Source organism: Pseudonaja textilis, chromosome 1 (genome assembly GCF_049901715.1).
Source record: "Pseudonaja textilis isolate UNSWEBS1 chromosome 1, rPseTex1.2, whole genome shotgun sequence".
Classification (NCBI taxonomy): Eukaryota; Metazoa; Chordata; class Lepidosauria; order Squamata; family Elapidae; genus Pseudonaja; species Pseudonaja textilis.
The window spans coordinates 156,906,241-156,928,201 of NC_141990.1; the positions used below are offsets into that span (position 1 = coordinate 156,906,241).

At 36.3% G+C, this 21,961-nt stretch overlaps 1 protein-coding gene across 14 annotated transcripts in view; it reads right to left on the reverse strand.

Annotated features, from left to right (window-relative positions):
* SUPT3H (SPT3 homolog, SAGA and STAGA complex component) overlaps positions 1–21,961 on the reverse strand; it is a 253,432-nt gene that overhangs the window by 78,227 nt on the left and 153,244 nt on the right. For all 14 annotated transcript variants that reach the window (XM_026707835.2, XM_026707836.2, XM_087919392.1 and 11 more), the window contains one exon: positions 6,612–6,698. In XM_026707835.2, the coding sequence (XP_026563620.1) occupies positions 6,612–6,698 (87 nt within the window). The remainder of the gene's footprint in view (positions 1–6,611; positions 6,699–21,961) is intronic.

The following is a 21,961-nucleotide window of genomic DNA, read 5'->3' on the forward strand; positions in this document are numbered from 1 at the left end:
TCATACTCATGGTAACTAGGGAAAATTTGCTTAGATATGTGAAATGGGACAGACAAAAGTATAAATATAATTATTTGAATTGAGATAATTAAAACAAAGTTGAGAAAATTAAGAGGGGAAAAACTATGTAGAAAATATAAAATGGTAATAAGATATGGAATAGAATATAAAAATGAGCATGAAATTGAGTTTGTGTCTGTATGAAGAAGTGATAACCTGGGACCATGCTATTTTCAAAAAAGATGTTTTATTTGTATTTTGTTTTTGTGAAAACCCAACTAAAATTTTCAAAAAAAAAAAAACCCCATATGATCTGAGACTGTTCCTGTGGACAAGGGGTCACTGAAATTATAGCTTACATTCTCCTGTACTGCATCTTACATAAGGACCCACAGACTCAATTTATAACACTTCACCTAATAAAATATCCAAAAAATACTGATATTTTTTTTACATGTGACTGCTGTTATCAGTATAGAGTAGTTTCTCTGAATTTGGCCAAATTTCGTTATGCTGTATGTAAAATTAGGCAAGCTTTAACTGCCCACTGTTATTCCATTGCCAATCACAATATATTATTCTGTCATTATTATTGTTGTTTTGTTGTTGTTATTATTATTTACTTTATTCATTAAACATGAAACTCAGTCAACTAAACATTCAAAAATGCATCACAAATACAATTGACTGGTGCTAATGGTTGATATGGGTTGCTGCCAGCATCCCAGGTATCAACCAAGTACCTTAAGATGTACGATGTTTCAAGTAGCACAGTTTTTTTGCAGTTCTGCTGGTATTATTGCAGGAAGCTGCAATTTCTTGATGTATTTTATAAAATTCTTGGACATGGTACCGAGTGCCCCAACGACAATGGGTAACACTGTTACATGTTTCATCCATAATCACTTAGTTTCAATGGCCAGGTCATGTTATTTCATGATTTTTTCCAATTCTTTTTCTTCGACTCTGGCATCTCCTGGTTCCGCGATATCAATAAATGGTATGTTCGCTTTGGTTTTTGACAACTGTGATACCTGGCATGTTGTGTTCCAAATGACGATCCTTCTGTATTCGAAAGTCCCACAAGATCTTCACCTTCTCATTTTTTATAACTTTTTCCACTTTATGTTCCCATGACTTTTCAGATACAGGAAAGTCGTATTTTTTACACAATGACCAGTGGATTAATTTAGAAACTTGGTTGTGTCTAGCTTTGTAATCAGTTTGTGAAATTTTGCTGCACTCACATATTAAATGTGAAACAGTTTCAACTTTGTTGTTGCAAAGTTGGCAGTTTGGATTGTCAGTGGATTTTTTTTTAACAAATTTTATTCAGTTTTTCACATTAAAAACAAAAATATCTTTTTAGTGGACAACATATTTCCGGGTCATAACCTTTATATACAAATATGACAGCAATTATACATTCATATATGCATACTTAATTCTATTATTACCTTTTCCATTCCAAATTTTCAGTAAGGAGAGAAACAAACACATTAATTCTAGCCTCTTTCATTAATCTCAATCGAAACATCTTTTTGTTTCATTTTAATTATTCAAATATAATCCTTTAATATTTATTTTAAAAATAAAGATAAACAATGTGTTTGAATAACAACAACAACAACAACAACAATAATAATAATAGTTACCAATGTCTCTCCTTGCTTTTAATAGTCTATATTAACTTATTAATTTAGTTGGTTCTTTAGTCTGTCATATTCCCTTTCCATTACACATTCTTTTTATAAATCTATATTAATACAAATTTTAACACTAAAAAAAAAAAGTATAGGTTTTCCCGCTTTTACTGTTTAGAGTGTGACACTTCAATGATTAAAATATACCTTTATTCCCTCATCTTGATTCCCAATAAACCATTATTTTTAAGAAGTTACAATAATAATCATTACATCTTTTCATTTGGATTCCGCAGCGTATTTTCTCCCCTTGATTTTTAATAAGTGTTATCAGTATCTATATCACCCTATTTTCTAAATATTTTTAGTTGTAGAAATATTCTTATTACCTCTTGTCACCCTGCAGAATCCCCTTTTTAATTCATCAACTATTATCTATGAAAAAACAATTTCTTTTCAACATTTTACTATTTCCGTATTTCTTTATTTCATGCACCTGTTTCTTACTGCTTCTCCTCCCCTTCTTTTCCCCCGTATCTTTTCTCATTCCAGTTTATATCCCTCTCTTTCTTAATATCTTCCTTTCCCTTTTCTGCTGCGTCTTTCTGCCTTTCCTGGCTTCACAGGTATTCCCCCTTTTGATTGCCTTCTTAAATCTCAACTTTTTAACCTTTCTTCTTTCCCCACTTCTTTGTAGTGTTCTTTGTGTTAATTGTCTATTTAAAATGTCTTCTCCTTGAATCGACTCCTCCTCCTCTGAAGCTCTTTCTTCTTGTTCTTCAATCGCCATTTCCATTTTTTCCTAACACAGAGCAAACTGATTCGCCTCTTTCCTGTAGTAATTCTCTCATATTTTTAAGTTCCATTTTTAATTCCTGAAGAGATATCATCATTACATACTCTTATATTTTATGATCATTAAAGTCCACCAAAAAAAAAAAAAACATTTTTACTTTCCTTCTTTCTTCTTTCAATTTTCTAAAGTTCTCAATTATTCCAGCCCAGGGTCTATACCAGAAACATCTATCAATCCCACAGTCAGTCTTTCCTTGCTTTTTTCTTTATTCTGGTTCTGCTTTCACTTTCTAAGATTCTTACTTTCTTATTATTTTTTTAATGTTATATCCACACAAGTTCATTCAGAAACCGGATGCTTTCCCTTTTGTTTGAGCTCAAGTTTTTGTCAAAAGGTGGCACTCTCCATTATACAAAGTCTTCACCTTTTTCTCCTATTTTTTTATTTAGGGTTTTTCAAACCTCAATATTCCAGCACAGTCCAGTCTCCAATTTGTAAACATTATTATTATTATTATTATTATTATTATTATTATTATTATTATTATTATTATTATTATTATTATTATTATTATTATTATTATTATTATTATTATTTGACAATCTTAAGTGCAGCTTTATTTTATGCCTGTTTATTCCCAAAATATTTTAGTCTAATTTAGTTAAATCTTTAGTTCCAGTTTCTTCCTTTCCCAGTTCGAAGCCCCGCTTAGCTGTCAAAAATATTTTCTTTTTTTTCCCCTGTCCCTTTGTAATTTCGCCACTCACTTTTCTTTTGTTAAAAATTTCATGTTACCTTAATCCCAGGGTACTTTTGTTTAGTTGTATTGCCCAGTTGTCGCGGTTCAGATGTTATCCACCTCTTTCTTCCCTCCTGCACAAATCTTAATCCAGCTGAGTCCTCCTCTTCGGGGTGGCCATTTTAAACCACCGCTGCAGTTGTCTTTGGGGGGAAAAAGACCAAGCCCGGGGGGGAGATGCGGCTCCCCTCAACCTGGCTTGCGGCTTCCCCTTACTCCACCGCCCCTCCAAGGCAGCTTCAGCCCCTAATTGTAATGATCGGGGCTCTCCAACAAAAGAGCCGGACCATAGCCGCAGAGAATCGTGATCTACAGTCCGTCAGTGAGGAGGCTCCACCTTCTTCCCCTAATTGTCATTGGATTTTTGTATCTTCACTTTCATGGCATTAGTTTGTAGTGCTTATTCTTGAGCAGCAAGTATTAAACCGTCCGTTTCTTTCTTGATGGTTCCCATTTTAAGTCATGCCCATGTCAAGTTGTCATCACATTTTCCTTCAATGTTTTTCAAGTGCTGTCCATGCAAACCTTTGATTTTCCATCTATTTAATCTGTCATCCAGCTGTTTTTCCTTATATTCTGCCTTTGTTTTTGTTGTTTTTATTATGTTCTCCATTTTCACAGCCTTCAGCAATTTTTCTGTACTTTGGTTCACATAACCCTAATCATTCAAACTTCCGTCTTTCTTCTTCTATAGTTTGATGGATTTGCAACAGCTCTCTGCCTCCTATTTTTCTTGGCAAGTATAACCTATCGATGACACTTCATGGATGTAAATAGTAGTACATATTCAAAAGTTTGCGCATCATCCGGTCCAAGTTTTCCAGTTCAGCCAAAGCCCAGTTGATGATTCCAGCTGAGTAGCATATCACTGGTACTGCATTAATGGCTTTAATTATGTTTCCAGCATTCAACTTTGATTTTAATATATTGTGGACCCTCCTGATGTATTCCTTTTGTGTTGACTCTTTGACTTTTCCATTCAAGATGATATCTGCTTCCAATATATCTAGGTGTTTGCAACCATCATCCTTTGCTAATTCTTTCTCTATACTTCCATTTCCCAGTTCTATTCCTTCTATTATTGTTGTTGTTGTTATATTTCCTGGTTTGTTGACTGTAATAAAAGTTGATTGATTGATTGATTGTTCCTTTCTTTTTCTTAATCATTGCCTAACATTTCTGATCTGTCAATAATCAAAGGGACAAATGACACCCAGGGAACATTTCTTTCTCCTGATTTTACACTTCTAAACATGCATGTACGTGTTACATTTTTTAAAAAAAAGCTATTATACCTCTAGGTTTCCTGTATTTTGGTGACAGGTCTTACAATTTCCCTTTAAAACTTTGATTATAATGGTCTAGTATTTGCCTTAATAAACTCAGCTTCAGTCATTTTAAACTACACGATTTGGAGTGGAACAAGAGGAAGAAAGAGCATAAAGCAGTATTTAGGGAAAGTAATGTGTCAGAGGGTTTTTCCTACCCACATTTATACTAATCTGGCATCTGAGTTGTGTTGCTTCGTTTCCACAAAATCAATCTCTTTGGAAAGTTGACATTATTTTCATTCAATTACAGAATCAAAGTGAGCTTAGCATCATCTAGTTCAACTATTCAGTGCAGGATCCACTAGAGCAGCAGTCGCCAACTGGTGGGTCGCAGCCCACTGGCAGGCCGTGATAAAATTTTGGTGGGCCGCAAAGAAATCTCACCCTCAGAGCATCCCCACAAAGCAATTAATCCAGGCTGCACAGAAACACAAGGCTGCTCAGTCCACATGGCCCATGGGAACGCTCCCCGCCCACTCACTCCTTACTCGGTAAACTTGCCTGCTAAATTGCTATTTTTCCTTTTTCCGACCATTATCTGTTCTGCTGTGCCGGGAGATTTAGATTAGCTAGGAAGCAGGAAATAGCTGGATTTCTTGCTTTCTAGCTAGTCTTTAGATCTTTGGCTCAGCGCAGCCGAACCTCCCTTAGGACTGAAGGTTTGCTTGCAAGCAAATTCAGTGCAGACTCATGGCAAGCAAATTTGAGAGACTGAGCTAGCCAATGGCAGATAGATAGATCACTGAATGATTCTGTGAGCAACTCAATCTGCCTGGTTTGCCTGATTATGGGTAAAAGTTGCTCTGTTATTAAATAAAAAAATTCAATGTTTACATGCATGGTGTGTTGTGAGTTAATTTTGTGAGTTTGCCTGCAAGAAAATTTTATGTGACAGACTGAGCTAAGACAATGGCAGATAGACAGATCTCTGAATGCATCTGTAATTCTGTGAGCAAATCTGCCTGCTTTGCCTGATTTGGGGTAAAAGTTGCTCTTTTTTAATAAAAAATTCAATATTCATACAAATATTTATAATATTTACATACATACCCAGCCAGTCATATGGCCACCAAGCCACACCCACAAATTAGGCCATGCCCACAGAACCGGTTAGTGGTCCCTGGTATCTAAAATTATGTTTGGTGGTCCCTGAGGTCCAAAAGGTTGGAAACCCCTGCACTAGAGTATTTCTGCTGGATGAGCATCCTACTCTCATTCTGAAGACCTTGATAGCATGTTCCAATGGATGTTCCAGCTGATACAGTCAGTTTCTCCTATTTTCTAGTTTAGCTGCAATATAACTCAAATGGAAAAAAATTCATTTTGCAATTTGCAAAACTTGAAGCATATGCACCTGAGGTGGAGCTGGGGTAACTGCTTTTCCAGGAAGGAAAATTTTGACTCATCCTGTCCCCGACTGGCGGAACTCCGGGTTCTCCGGAAGTTTCATGGGCATTCCTATCAGTGAAGTTTATCTTATTTTTTCTACAATAATCAATTTCTAAGCACTTTGACAATCCTTCTAAGCAAAATTGTAGTGCTTGATTTTCTCTGGATATTATGAAGCATGCACCAAATTCTTGGCATATCCCACTTCCCATTCTCTGGACTAAATACATTACTCTGTTCCCTTCTATACACAGACATAGAAACATAGAACCATAATTTCAGCTATTGAGAAAAAGGGTTAGCCATAGAAGTTTGTTGTTATATCCATTATTACAGCTTTCAGTGCGCATTTTGAAAGTTAAGCAGTTTTAACTTTTTTTCCAGTATCTTTTAAGCTTTTTCAACTCCACTTGCAATTATTCATTCCTTTTAATAAGTAGGATAAATGACATTGCAAAACATAATTACTAACAATTGTAGCATATATGACAACTATGGGGTAGCATGAAATAAGTTTTTCCTTTTCAGCATAGAGAAAAATTATTGGCATGATGTTGACTGAATTACAATTTTTGAATTGTCATGTTGGATGACTAGAGAAAACACTAATTCATGGTTTAATTTACAGTATCAGTTTATTTATACTATTGTACCTTATCTTTGCGCATCAAAAAAATGAGATCTTCTGCAGAGATTACTCTAGCACCTCTCATCTGAGACACTTCAGACGCCTGTTGCAACTGTGAACAAAAAACCAAGATTAGAACTGATATGGCAATGTTATATTTTGTAGAACTATATTTATTTAAAGTAGCTCTAGCACTGTAAAAAAACAAATCACTTCAGAATGCAGATGTATGACACAACAATTAAATTTAAAATTTAAGATAAATTTAAACATCAGTAGAATTACAAACTGTATTCTCACCAGCCAGTTTAAGATTTTCATTTTCATGAATTTATCTTGACAATTGCTATTCCGATCAATCTTTTCTAAATCAACCTGGAATATAAAGACTGCTAGGAGAATTTCAGAAAATTCCAGTGCTGTATGCTAGGTTGAAAATAAGGCAAACCAACCTACATCCAGTTGCTGAGAAACTGACCCATGAAGTCATTAGGAGTTGAACTCAACTTGAATGATGTATTACTTTTTATTGTAAAAAGACTTTATATATTATCTTACAAGTGACGTTTCCTATATGAGGATAATATTCTATTTTTCATATTAAAGGCTTAATCCCACATGTAACATGATGCTATATTATTTATAAAAGTAATTCCACTTATATACTTCCATTCCAGGCTAACTCTCTTAATCTAGTAATATCCATTTTTTAAAAACATCTTGCATTGCCTGAACGTTAGGATAGCGATAGCTGCTCGTATGCATTACTATATTGGATCCTTGTTTTTCCCCCCCTCAAATCCTTTTTAAACCAAGCCAAAAACCTGCTGGACCAGCATATTAATACATACATATACATACATATACATATACATACATACATACATACAACAAACAAAAAAAAAAAAAAAAAAAGTTTCTGAGGTCCCGGACGGCTCGAGAGCGCAGCCCACCCGCCGCCCAGCCCTTGCTCCAGAGAAGGCCCCTCCTCCTCCTTTACCCAGCCCCACGGAAGCACAGGCGGGCGCCGAAAGTGACAAAACGGCCTAGCCAACGCCAAAAAACAAACAAAAAAAAAAAAAAAAAAAAAAAAAAATAAAAAAAGTTTCTGAGGTTCCCCAATCGGTTGTATCTCGCCGAAGACAAGCGGCCAGAGCCACACACGCCCCCTCTTGCTTTCAGAGGGGTGCAGCTTCGGGGGGGGGGGGCTGTGCTATGGGGGGCTCGAAATAGAAAACGCCCACACAGCATGAACAAACGAGATGACACCTCCGCCTCCCAGCCATTTGGAAACCCGCCTCATGAACAGACGAATACCTGCAACCTCACCACTGCCCACTCCAAACCCCTCCGAGCCATACATGAAGCAAGCCGACACCAACTATGGAGATGCAGCGCGACCTCGAACTCGCCGGGCAGCAAGAAATCCAGCCAATCAGAACACGGCCAACCCCCCAACCAATCAAAACACAGCCAGGCCCCCACCAATGAGAAGACACCCCACCCAATCAGAACACAGCCAAGCCCCCACCCATTCAAATCCCACCCCCACTGACAGTTAGAAAGAAAAAGCAGCTGCAACCTCACATCACTCTGAAAAGCAAGAGCCAAAGACAGAGGCCTGATGATGATGAATGAGACTTCATCGAAACGCTGTTTCCTAGACACTTTGAATCTTACGGAGAAACCGAACAACCAAAGATCCATATATATATATATATATATATATATATATATATATATATATATATATATATATATATATATCTGTTTTCTTAAGTTTTCGTGGGTACTTACATGTATGGCATTCAGCTTTGTTTGGGTATTTTCCCACGTCATTGTAGTTGTGCTTTTAAAGTTGTAGCAGCGTTTGGCAGAATCCATCTGCCATCATCAGGCTTCTTGTGTCCAGACGGACACAACCAGAAGCCTGATGATGGCAGATGAGATTCTGCCGAAATGTTGCTACAACTTTAAAAGCACAACTACAATGACGTGGGAAAATACCCAAACAAAGCTGAATGCCATATATATATATATATATATATATATATATATATATATATATATATATATATATATATATATATTATATATATTATATATATTATATTTATTATATATATTATATATATATATAAAATATCCTTCTGAAGTTGAATATGTATTCACTCTGCTGACCACAAAATTTTCAGTACCATACTCATTCCAACAATGTATCAATGACTTAGATTAGGATTAGATCACTAAAAGAAATTAGAAAAGCTATGTTGACTCTGAGATGAAAACCTGCAAAGTAGGTACAATTCCAACTACTGGATGATGATGGTGATGATGATAATGATGATGATGACGACAAATAAGCAAGTATATGTATGTTGTGCCAGTTTCTGATTTGTTTCTATCTCACAGACTAACACAGGGGTAGAAATAGCTGCTGCTGGAGTGTTTAGGACCGAATATTATATTCTTGTTGGTTATTTTAGTTTTCTTTTCTGGTTAGCAAGGACAGGTGATATGACAAGCATCGAACAACTTAGTTATAGCTGGTGTTGATCATTAAGTCAACTGTTATAAACCGGCAATTCTTCACCACAATTCTTCCATGATAAAAATGCCCTAGCTCTTCTTATCAGTTGTCTTTCAGTGGAAGTTGACTTCATTACAGATTTTAGTGTTTCATTTCAAACTTCTATAAACAGATTAGAAAACAGTCAATGGAAGGCATGATAGCCCTATACTAAAATATACTAGCCTTATATTTTACACTAAAACCTTACACCAACCTACTATGATCAAAGGAGACAAAACTAATAGAGCCATCTATTAGTTAGATGCATATTGATTCTTGGTACCCAGAATAAGAATTTAAATTTCTTGGAATTTAAGACACATGTCAAAAACTGGCGTTTATAAGATCTATGCAAAACAGGAAGCACTGAAAAATGTTACACACATTCTGCTGATAAACTAAGGTTATGCAGCTCTTTATATTTTACTTCTAAGTTTCCTAATGCATGAATTATGTGGTAATTTCTACGGTGACATTTATTTTCCTAGTTCTTCCATCTTTTTCCTGTTTACTTAAATGAACTTTGCCTGGTTATGAAGAGTCCATGTTGACATAACTCTAGCTAGCAACTGTATGCTTTTTGTCCTTATTCTAGGAAATACAGTAGAGCATAATGATACCACTGGACTGTTTAACACTATCAAAATAAAATTAGTTGTAGAAGTACAGAAAATTAACTTTATAATAAAATAATTAATGCTCAAAACTACTACATATATAGAAAAATGTATAAACATATACTTCATGGAAACCCTGGAATGTGATAGATGCAAGCCAAATAATGAGATACTAACTAGAAAAATACCTTACATTGTTTTTTTCATTTGAAATATAAGACAATAAAGCTTACATTTATAAATACATACACACACATACATCTGAGAACAGATGGAAGAAATTTTAACTTTCATATGCCATATTAGCAATAGTTTTACCCTTTAATATTGGCTGAAGAAGGATATTATTAATGTGAGATTTAATATTGCTGTTGCTATAATTTGAAATAGGACTATTCAGCAGTTAACAACAGTAGCTGTTTTTAATATGTGGGGGGGGGTAGTTTTTACTTTTGGCAAGTGTTCAGCAGGAAAAAGATTTCATCAATAAATCATAATACCGGACTGCATTTTCCCTCCACTCTAATGACATGCACACAAAATGTGAACTGTATCTGGTAGGCACAACACAAAACATACTGCTTTAAAAGCTCCATGTTTTTTCTTTGAAATGCTCAGGAGGGCTTTTGCAGCTACGAAGACGAGAGAATTTTCAGGAATTCAGAAGTCACAGTAACATAATCTGACTTAAAACTGAACTGGAAAATATAAGAATGTGAAAAATGATAGTTCTATTTTTTTGGCAGAGAAAAGTAGCTTCTTATTCTGATTAGTTTAAGGAGACACAAGGTACTTATATTTCCAGCATAAAATACAGAAAAGCTGGGTAACATTATAATACAAAGAACGGGATGAATACCTCATTGGTGTAATTTGGATGAACTCAGTGGACTTATATCCAGGCATGCATTTATTCAATATGTTTAATAACTGCTTAGAAAATTGATGTTAGTGTGCTGTTAATATAATACATCTTTTTCAAATTTTGTATGGACTTAGAGAATTCTTTTGAACGAAACAGCTAATGTTATGTCAGCCTCTGTTGAATAGAAGGCAAAAATTTTTAACACAATAGGCTACAACCCAGTAGTAACCGAAATCAACAGTTGACTACTACTTCAAGATAACATAGTTATATCCAAGTAAATGTACCAACCAATTCCATTAAAACAAATAAATAAAAAACAAGCAGTTTAAATGATCTGAAGACACTTAAAATATTCCTAGATATGAAATAGAAACAAAATACACTACAATCGGCATAATATCTGCCTGATGAAAATGATTGATGCTTTTAAATCAATAAAGGCAACTCAAAAGAATCTCATGCAGATGGTTAATATGTACTTCTATTTAATAGTGAAAAAATGAAATACTGCTCAATTATTCCTTCTTGAAATCTGTTTGCTCCTCTTCCAAGATATTGTTCTATACCAAAAGATCCAAAAGATTAAGGGCTTCCACACAGATTTTCTGAGAAATAGGAAACTAACAGAGCACTCTCCTTTGCAATCTTTTTCCAGCGTAGCTAGAAGAACAGGATGTAACCTCAACTTATTGCATAGGAAGATCATTCTTAGTTTTGAAATATTTCAGACCAACACACCTCCCAAAATTAAGCAAAATTACATCAGATTTTTTAATGATGAAAACGCATAGCATACAGAACAAAGTGCTTACTGTTACAAACATAAATGCTGAAAATTTGTCTGTACTGTCAGATATAAAAAGACAAAGGCAGCGTTTCTCAAGCTCAACAACTTTAAGAACTTTAATTCTCAGAATTCCCCAGTCTGCATGTGTCAGACCTGCCCCAGTCTGATCCCTTAGGGGAGAAAAACTCTCAACTCCATTTGGTTGAAATGAAAGGTATTTTTACTAAGAGATGCTGATTGCAGTAGAGTCAAGTGGAATCTAAAGTTCTCATGCATCAATACAAAACCCCATGGTTCCCACAGCACTCCCATGGTCTGTGTATGTGTAGCCCATCCAGCACTGCCGATATGTTTTGGGAAGCACTCAGGTGTTTAGACTGGTGAAATTCCATTCTCAGGGTAAACAGACTTGAAGATGCCAGGCACGAACCTCATTCTAAAACATTCTGTGTCAGCACTGGAGGCCATTTTTACATTTGGATCTTCAGGGCTGCTACAAGCAGTGGATGGGCAAGCTGTGGGAATGGGAGGGGGACAGATGGAGACAGTGTGTGATGTATAGCCCTAACAACGTTTTTTCCCTTGGGAATTAAGGACGTTCAGCCTGCACCTGGGGAGGCGTGACTGGGAGTCAACTATAGTTGGGACTATAGTGACCTGACTGGACCATGTGGGTGCAGGTGACCTGACCATATGACCATATGGGTGCAGGGGAAGGAACTTTGACTTTACTTTGGGTGGGGAAAACCCAGGGAATTTCAGATTCCGGTTTTCTGAGATGTGCCAATATGACATCGCTAATAAATTCAAGCTTTGAGGAAAATGTCTGCCTTGGAATTTTGATTCTGTTGGGGGTGTTACTTGGAACCCTGACACTCTGTTCTTCCTCAACTGTCAATCCCTCCTCCCAATTTCCCATCATAGAGGTATACAGTTTTATTGCTCATTTGTTCTCCCCGCCCTTCCCCAGTTTATTGATTGCAGGACGCCAGCAAGGCGCCAAGCCGAAGGTGGTAGAGCTGACAACTTGTTAAAGTCTAAACATTTAATATTGCTAAGGGTTGAGAAGCGCTGCTTTAGAGTATAACTCAAAGTTACATGCATATTGGTCTGTATATCACTAAACAAATATGTAGCTCAATGAAAGAACTCCAAATGAAAAAAAGTATGGTATTTGGAAATGGAACAGCTTCATCTGCTTTCTGGATGAAAATAATCTTTTTAATTACAATATAGTTTAAAACAAAGAAACAAACTACCTGATTATATCTTTATTAGGTTTGCTTAGAACATAAAAATAAATCCATAACCTCAGATCGCAACTTTATGTTGTTATCATTATGTTCTAAATTTTGAAATATTTGTTAAAATGAATAAAATTATGAACAATTATTTTGACCAAGAGCTCCTTGTGGATTTCCCCTATTTTGTATGTAAGAAAGAAAACACGAGCCATCCTAAAACTTCAAAGACATGATTGGAGTGTAACATTTCAGGCTCTAATCGTAATCATTATTATATTTTTGAGTTCAATCCAATGATGTTCATCCAATAACAACCAGTGGCAAAATGGACTCTCCTTCCAAAATTGCTCGAGTAAGGATATGCAAAACATTTTAATGTTATATCAGCAGTTTGGATTGTTGGGGGCAGTTTTACTATTTACTATTTAGCCTTTTTGAGCAAAAACACATTATTATGGTTGGAGTCTTCTGACTGTTACTGTTGGATTGTTGATTTGTGGCATGTGATTGGGCCTGTTTATAGCCTGTTTATAGTCTTCATCCAGATTAGGCAGTCCAAACAGCCAGTGATGGCCATGCTGCTGTTGGCTAAGACAGGATGGGCAAATAGAAGAGAGGAACACTGAAGGAAAAGCAGAAGTGAATTCAACGGCCAGACAGTGGAAGCTTCTTTGCACTTAAACATCTACCAGGCCAAATATGTATACATATATAGAGGTTTCCATCCTGCTGTAAAGAAATGTGGTTTACAGGAGATTACTTACACAAGTAAAATTGAAAAAGTTGGAAAAAATATTTTTTATGTTTTAGCCTACTGTAATGTATTCGATAACATTCCTTCTGTTGTACCGTGTTTCTCAGAAAATAAGGCCGGGCCTTATTTTCTTTTGACCCCCGATGAAACGACTAGGCCATCTTTTGGGGGGTGACTTAATTTCTCCCCCCCGCGCATCCTCACCTAGAGTACCCCGCGGGCAGCCACACCTCACCACCAGCTGCTTCTAACGGCCGATCATGGCGGAGCATGGAGAGCTCCCTACCCCCGCCATCATATGTGTATGATGTTAGAAATAATACTATTATTAGAAATAATATGTTGTCAGATATCTTAACATCTCATATTTAAATACATATGTTAGAAAATGTTGGATTATAGATGTTAGAAATATCTGCTGTCAGATATCTTTGTCAGATATCTGTTGTCAGATATCTTTGCTGCAGACCCAGGTATAGTGCTGGGTGCAGGCCGGGTCAGCGGGTGGGTGGTGTTGGTGTGGATGTCGGCCTCGGTGGTGGTGGGGCACTTTGCATCGTGCCCGCCGCTGTTGCTTCTTCTGCCACTGTTGCTTTTCCTTCTGCCCCTGCGCTGTCGCGTTTGGAGTGCTGCGCATTCCACCACTGGCAGCGTTTCAGCCGCTTCTCAGACGGGGAAGATGTAGCTTCCACGGTTCCCACCGGTGCTGGCGAGCTCCAACAACAGCAGCAGCGGTGAGGCAGACCCCACTGCCAACGAGAATCACCTGCCCTCCCGCAGGGGCATCACTTTGATTGACAGCAGCTGCGTCAATAAGGTCCTGCAAGGGGTGGTTCGGGCCGCTGGAGTAAGATGAGAGCACCAGACCATACAAGGGACGACACCATGACCTGAAGCTCTGGGGCAGGAAGCAAAGCGAGGCATGGGGGGGAGAGAAACGATGGCATCACCTTCCCGCCACCACTTCCACCCACCCAAACCAGAAAGACTCACTGACTTGCAGGACCTTGCCGACGCAGCTGCCGTCAATCAAAGTGATGTCCCTGTGGGAGGGCAGGTGATTCTCGTTGGCAGCAGGGTCTGTCTCACCACTGCTGCTGTTGTTGGAGCTCGCCAGCACCGGCGGGAACCGTGGAAGCTATGGCTTTCCCGCCCAAGAAGCGGCTGAAACACCCCCAGTGGAGGAATGCACAGCACTCCAAACGCGGCAGCACACGGGCAGAAGGGAAAGCAACAGCAGCGGAGGAAGCAACAGCAGCAGGCACGATGCAAAGTGCCCCACCACCACCGATGCCAACATCCACGCCACTGCCTCCGCCCGCCCGTTGACCCAGCCTGCACCCAGCATCATACCCCGGTCTGCAGCAAAGGCAATTGGCGGGGGTAGGGAGCTCTCCGCCATGATTGGCAGTTAGGAGCAGCTGGTGGCGAGGCGTGGCTGCCCGCGGGGTGCTGCTAATGGCACGTTTCTCCCTGCCCCCCAATTTTGCATGTTTTAAACTAGGCCTAAATTTGGGGGGGAGGGGCTTAATTTCACCTTATGCCTAGAAAACATGCTGGGTCTTCCTATGGGGGGCATATTGTTGGAGAAACATGGTATTATTTTATTTCTGTTGGTGTATTCCATTTATTTCACCAATAAAATATTTAATTAAAATTGAAATTAAAACACCATAGAATAAAATTCAAGTCAGCATAAAATAAATAACAAATAATATTAATAGGATAATAAAACATCAGAAATAACCATTGTGTCAGCCCTAGAGTATAAGGCAGCAAAGTATATAATATATTGAAAAGAACTACAACTAAGAAGTTATTCTTAGACTTCCAATGCTTTTGATGTACCCAATCAGTGCTTTTTTTAATCTCTTTCTCCAGCCTCCTGGAATAACTATATTTTGGCCAGGAGAAACTATTTCCCTCTACTCCTTGTTCTACCAATGGCTAAAATTTGTATCAGTTTACATCTGACAGTGTGAGACCTAATTTTCAAGTGGTGCATGCATGTACTCTGGACATGTCTTCTTTTTTCTTGTTACCCTTATAATCACATTATACCAATAGATATCCTCTATTTTCTTATTCTTTTTGCAGCTAGGCATGAAACATAACAAGGAATAATCCAGTTGTGTTGCTTTGATTTGTTTTGGCCTCTTGCCTTGTAGGCAGGCTAAACAAAAAGCACACTTGATCTTGCTAACTAGTTTGAGTATTCCCCACAGAAATAGTTTTAAAATACAATATTTTTTAAATAAAAACATCATAGGAATATAAAGGAATAATATGACCATCTGTTTTGTTTTTCAGAGCCCATTGTCCATATGGAGAATAACAAAATGACTTTGAGATGGAGATAGGCAAATACTTTTGCCAGGTAAAATGAGCTTAAAGCACTTTCTGAAACAGCTCAGACAGAGATCTCCCTAGTTCACTGAATCTGTAACAATAGGTACAGCACAATAAAATTTGCAAAATTCTGTTATGGTAGCCAATTTTAATAAAGTATTCTAAATCTTTAAAATAACAGGTCAATTGATACAATCAGCAAATTTTACACAGTGGAAATATCAGGATTGGCTGGAAAAACAAAACATATTTGCAGAGGAGCAAATTGGTTTTAGAAAAGGCTGATTCATCTAGTTTTCCATCTTGTCACTGAAAAATACTCCCCCTGAAACATAACTTTCCTTTAGACTATTGTCATAGACTTCAAAGTAACATTTGATTCCACAACCTGAACTACATTTTTATACACACACGCACATACACACACACACACACACACCTGGAGGCCTCCTCAACTGACCAATGTCTACTTCATTTAATACTATGGCTCAAAGTAAGATGTAATACTCAGGGCCCTCTCACCAGTGCCACTATAACTGAAAAAGGCATCAAGCAAGTCATCAACCCATTTAATGCTCATACACCTCTTTTAAAATTCTTTTAGACTTGTTTTTTTTATATATACTTTCTATTTTAATACATTTATAGAACTTTTTCCAATTTTTATTTGATGCATCTTTTATGCTTTTTAATTGATCATATCCCATACTCTTTATGCTGATCTATGGCCATAATAAAGATATGATAGCAGCCTAGGTAGATATACTTGCATGGACAAAAATATTCTTTCTGCAGCTACCTGTGCTGTTTGTCTTACCGAAACATAGAAATTTATTTTTGCTACTGAAGCTGCCGTTTACACACCAAGACCTGGAGGAGGGTGACTTTATGTGTATGATGTTAGAAATAATACTATTATTAGAAATAATACGTTGTCAGATATCTTAACATCTCTTATTTAAATACATGTGTTAGAAAATGTTGGATTATAGATGTTAGAAATAATATTATAAATAAATAATTGGGATATTTGGCTCTGTCCCATCCCTGTGTTTATTCATACCTGAATAAGCCTGTAATTGCCCTATTAAATGCTATTAACATACACCAAACTGAGATGTGGGAAATGGAAGCCAAGCATGGCATGGTGCCTCAGCATTCATCCTTGTACATTTCCCCACCAACTTTTAATAGAAGTTGAAGTGTGGAACAGTTCTCTAAAAAACAACAATTACAGCTACTCATACTTAAAATAATTTTAATAAGACATTTCCAACAGGTAAAATTAGGAACAGTTATTTATAAAGGATGAGAACTACAAAACAATCTTCATGCTCCAACCTACATAAACAGGGACCTTCAGTGACAAAAGGACATATTAGTAGAAGATCTCAATGTGATACATCAAACATTTCTAAACAGAAGAAATGCATTTTCCAACAGAGGTCAAATAAGTAAACTGCCAGAGTTTGATCTTAGCTTTGTTTAAAGGAACTGTAGATATTATTTCTCAAAATCATATTTAAGGTACCTGAAACAACAATTTGCCCTGTTTTCTGATATTAAGAGAACATTTTTAAGTGTGTACATAGGACAAAATTTGCATTATTCCAAGACAGTCAGCAAATGTCTTTCTAACGGCTACAACTGATGCTAGATGACAATTACATGCTATATTATAAACTTATGAAAGCACTTCCTTTGTTAGTGTAGAGAGCAGCATTTATTCAAAAAGCCTGCTACAATTGCTTATAAAAGGAAACTACATATTGCCTTACCAAATTAAATGCAAAAAAGGTAAACTATTTGCTTTCCTGATAGTTATGGCCTCGTCCTTTCAGAAAGCAGATAGTGGTATATTTTCAGTAGCAGTAGTAATGTGTAAGACAATAAACCTTTCTGATTTCTAATTATCAAAAATATATAACCTTGGACAAACTAGATAAAATAGAGCTTTGATTTAGAACTTGAAGTCTTCATGAATATAATACAAAGACGTTTGACAGATGAAGACTTTCTCCCAAGAGCCAGAAGCTCATTTTATTGTTTCAGGCAACTTTTTAAAAATTTTATGTATCAAAAGTTGCCTTGGACACCTAGAAAACAAATCCTTAGTTCTGAACATGATGCGGCATCTAATATGTGGATGAACCATACCAAAAGATCCCCATGTTGAAAATGTTCATGTATGAAGGTTTGGCCACTAAAACACACACAAACTTTCTGGAAAAGTAAAGTTAAAAGAAAACATTACTAACAACACAGCTGTAGGGCTCTGAAATATTTCATTTTTAAAAGGTATATGCAATTAAACTGATAAATATATTACTGTTATCACCGCATGGCATAACTACTGCAGCATGCTCTATGTGGACTGCCTTGGAAGACATCTCAAGCTAAAGAAAAAGCAATTACTATCAACCTGCCTTCAATCAAGGACCTGTATACTGCACAAGTCAAAAAGAGGGCTGTGAAAATATTTACAGACCCCTCACATTCTGGACATAAACTGTTTCAACTCCTTCCCTCAAAACGACGCTATGGAGCACTGCACATCAGAACAACTAGACACAAGGACAGTTTTTCCTGAAAGCCATCACTCCGCTAAACAAATAATTCCCTCAACACTGTTCAATTATTACAAAGTCTGCACTACTATTACTGTTAATTTTCTCATCACTACTTATCGCCCATCCCCTCCCACTTGTGACTGCATGACTGTAACTTTGTCGCTTGTATCTTTATGATTTATATGGACTGTTTCCTAGTATGATTTGTTTGCTTATTGTACCCTATGACTATCATTAAGTGTTGTACCTTATGATTCTTGACTCTTGATGAATGTATCTTTTCTTTTAGGTATACCGAGAGTATTTGCACCAAGACAAATTCCTTGTGTATCCAATCACACTTGGCCAATAAAGAATTCTATTCTATTCTATTCTACTAATTGGTAGAGGATGCAGATTCCAGAATCATACCAAGATAACACCTATTATAAAATCATTGTACGGTTGCCAGTAAACCTCAGGATCCAATTCAAAGTATTGGCTACCCACTACTAAATTATAGTAGAGCAACAGATAAACATCAGGAACCACCTAACCACCTAAAATAGAATATAGAATAATAAGGTTGGAGGTATTCCAGTCCAACCTCCTGCTCAAGCATGGGAACTTAAACCATTCAGGACAAATGGATGTCTTCTTGAAAACCTCCAGCAATGGAACACTCACAACTTCCATAGTTAAATCTGATTCTTCCTGCAGAAATTGATTTTCAGTGGATAGTGATTAGGTAACCATGTTTTAATTATATCATGGTTCAAGTCAAGTAAGTTCATCTTTAAGGATTGCTTTTTTATTGTTACCATCTAGAGTTGATTACTGTAGTATAAAAAGGTTAAAAAAAGCACCTTTCCCCATGAATGAATGTGTGTATGCATGCACTGTATTATGTGTACAAATACACACCTTATGATAATTATCGCAATTAAAAATGTTTTAAATTTACTCTTATAGCACAGAATGAACACTAAAATTGCATTGTAGTACTGGATCATTGTACCATTGATACAAAGAATTTTTTATTCCACTTATTATCTAAGAATGCTGCCTTTAAATAAACTTGTACAACAGAACAGAGTACTGTGAAAAAACACAGCCAAATGAGATACAATTGGATGAAAATAAAGCTGAAATGTTTATATGAAAGATTAGCAATGTCCTTGGCCATTTGCCTTACATGGCATTTATAAGAAAAATATGATTTTTTACAGAGAACGTTTACTACAAACAACACTGTTAATCATTTTGAAAACATTTTCTGAATTTCAAAATATTTTCCTTAGAGAAACTTATTTGTCACGTTTTGTTTCAATAGACAAATTTAAGAGATAATGGTTTGTAGGTTTTGAGGTAGACCTTTATACTTGAAATACTAACAAATTAATATTTATTAACCCATATACCTAAAGTCAGATTGCAAATGTAGATGTTTTAGTGCACAAATCTAAGTCAATGTAAGAAAACTGTCACTAAATTCTTATACAGAGGACTGTAATTTGATCATTCTATCCCTAAAATAGGAACTACAAGTACAGGTATTTTTAGTTTTAGCCTTCTCTGTTAGAATTCCCTTGCTCTCAATTGATTCAATGATGCACCTGTAATTTACCCCATTCACATCCTAATGTTAAAATAAGAAACAGGAGTGTGTGTGTGTGTGTGTGTGTGTGTGTGTGTGAGAGAGAGAGAGAGAGAGAGAGAGAGAGAGAGAGAGAGAGAGACAGAGAGAGAGAGAGGGAGGGAGGAGAGGGAGGGAGGGAGAAAGGGAGTGGGGGAGACGGAGAGATAAAAATCAGGATTATGAGAAAAGAACAATTTCAGGTCTGAAAAAGCAGATTCTCCTTTAAAAGTATCTTACTAGCAATAGTCCCATTGGTTTTGCTTTTTTTAGTATCTAATTTATACTTGTAATGCTGTTGGCATGTCAGTTTTCAATGCAACTTAGAATTGACATCAGCAAATAGCATAAATTATTAATTGTATTAAATAAAGCAACAGAACCATAAATAGTATCAATATAAGCATAATCAACTATGTATTTAAAATATAGAATGTTTCATAAATTTGCACAAATGTATATATATATATATATAAACACAATTTTTCACATTTAAATTAAAAACAATGACAGGTAGTAGAACAGGGAAGAAATCCTGGGAAATGGCTGCTTATCTAAATTAGGCTTTAGGTATGAGTCATGTCATGGGAGGCTATTCGTATTTAATTAGAAATGGCAATTTGATGGAGGGGATTTCAAAGCAAATGAACCACAAACAAATATTTAAATATGTGACAGTTCAGTGTAACTTCTTCATTCAAGCCTTTATGATGACTATGTCATACAAAATGTTACAATCAGTGACTGCACGTTTATTTGACATGTTTGCGCTGTTGAATTTAATACATCTTTCATGTTAATTTTTAAAAGAATATGACTTTGTTTCAGGGTTTACATTTTCAGGGGTCACTAAAATGTGCTTTCTGAAGCACACTGCACGAATAAATCACCAATTATTTCTCACAGGCATGAATATATATATATATATATATATATATATATATATATGTGTATGTATATGTATATGTATATGTATATATATATGTATACACACACACACACACACACACATAATGGATATCTGCAGTACTAAATTCCACTGCCAAATAAGTAAAGTGCTACATTTAGTTCAGTTTTAAATAAACAATATACTAATTTTAATAAGTCAGCAAAAATTTATTTTACTTCTAGTTCAGACATACAGTCATGTGCAAGGGAATTCAATATTCATTGTAAGAAAAAACTATGAAAATTGTTTTACAGCTGGTTTTAATCAGCTCCCTTTGTTTAACATTAGAAACTAACCTCTAAAAGATATATACAAGCTGCACATCCTACAGGTAATAGTATCCAGATGGGATGCTCTTATTGAACATCATGCTCAATATCATAAAGAATATACTGTGAAATAAGCACCTTGGCATAGACCTTGATGTTAACTTCTACTGTGCTTCCCTTAGTCCTTATGCTTGATGAAACTTGGAAGAGTTCCTCACAGGTAGACCAAAGACATTTCAGATCAAGATTTATGCAATCTGTCTACAATAGCAAATATTAGCTTACTAATAATATTGTTCATTTTTAGCAGGACTATTAGATTTTTTAGCACTTTTGCTGCAATGCAAACCAAAGATGTGCATCTTATCAGCCTGATATATATTAGGATTTAACCAAATGAAATGAAGATTTTGTCCCTTTTGAGATTCAAAAGATTGGTCTTACTAAGTTGCAATGGCAGAGAAGGCTCTCTTCCTGGGTCCCTGCCAGTCAAACGACTTTAACTCACAGGGTCCATAACATATGTTCTGCCACAGTATTTTTCATAATTGGGCTGACAAGTGTCTCATATAGGCTTCCCTCACAGCAGCAGGCCCCATCTGACCCCAACCTGTGTGATGCATTATTCTTAGATTCACTTCTCCCTTTTGACCTTATTAGTGACCTGGCACACTTCTGCCAGCATGACTCTAGCACAAAGTCATTAAAACTACTGAGAATATTCCTACCATGTTGATGTGATATTTCCTGGAAGATATGTTTGTTAAAAAAATAAAGAAAC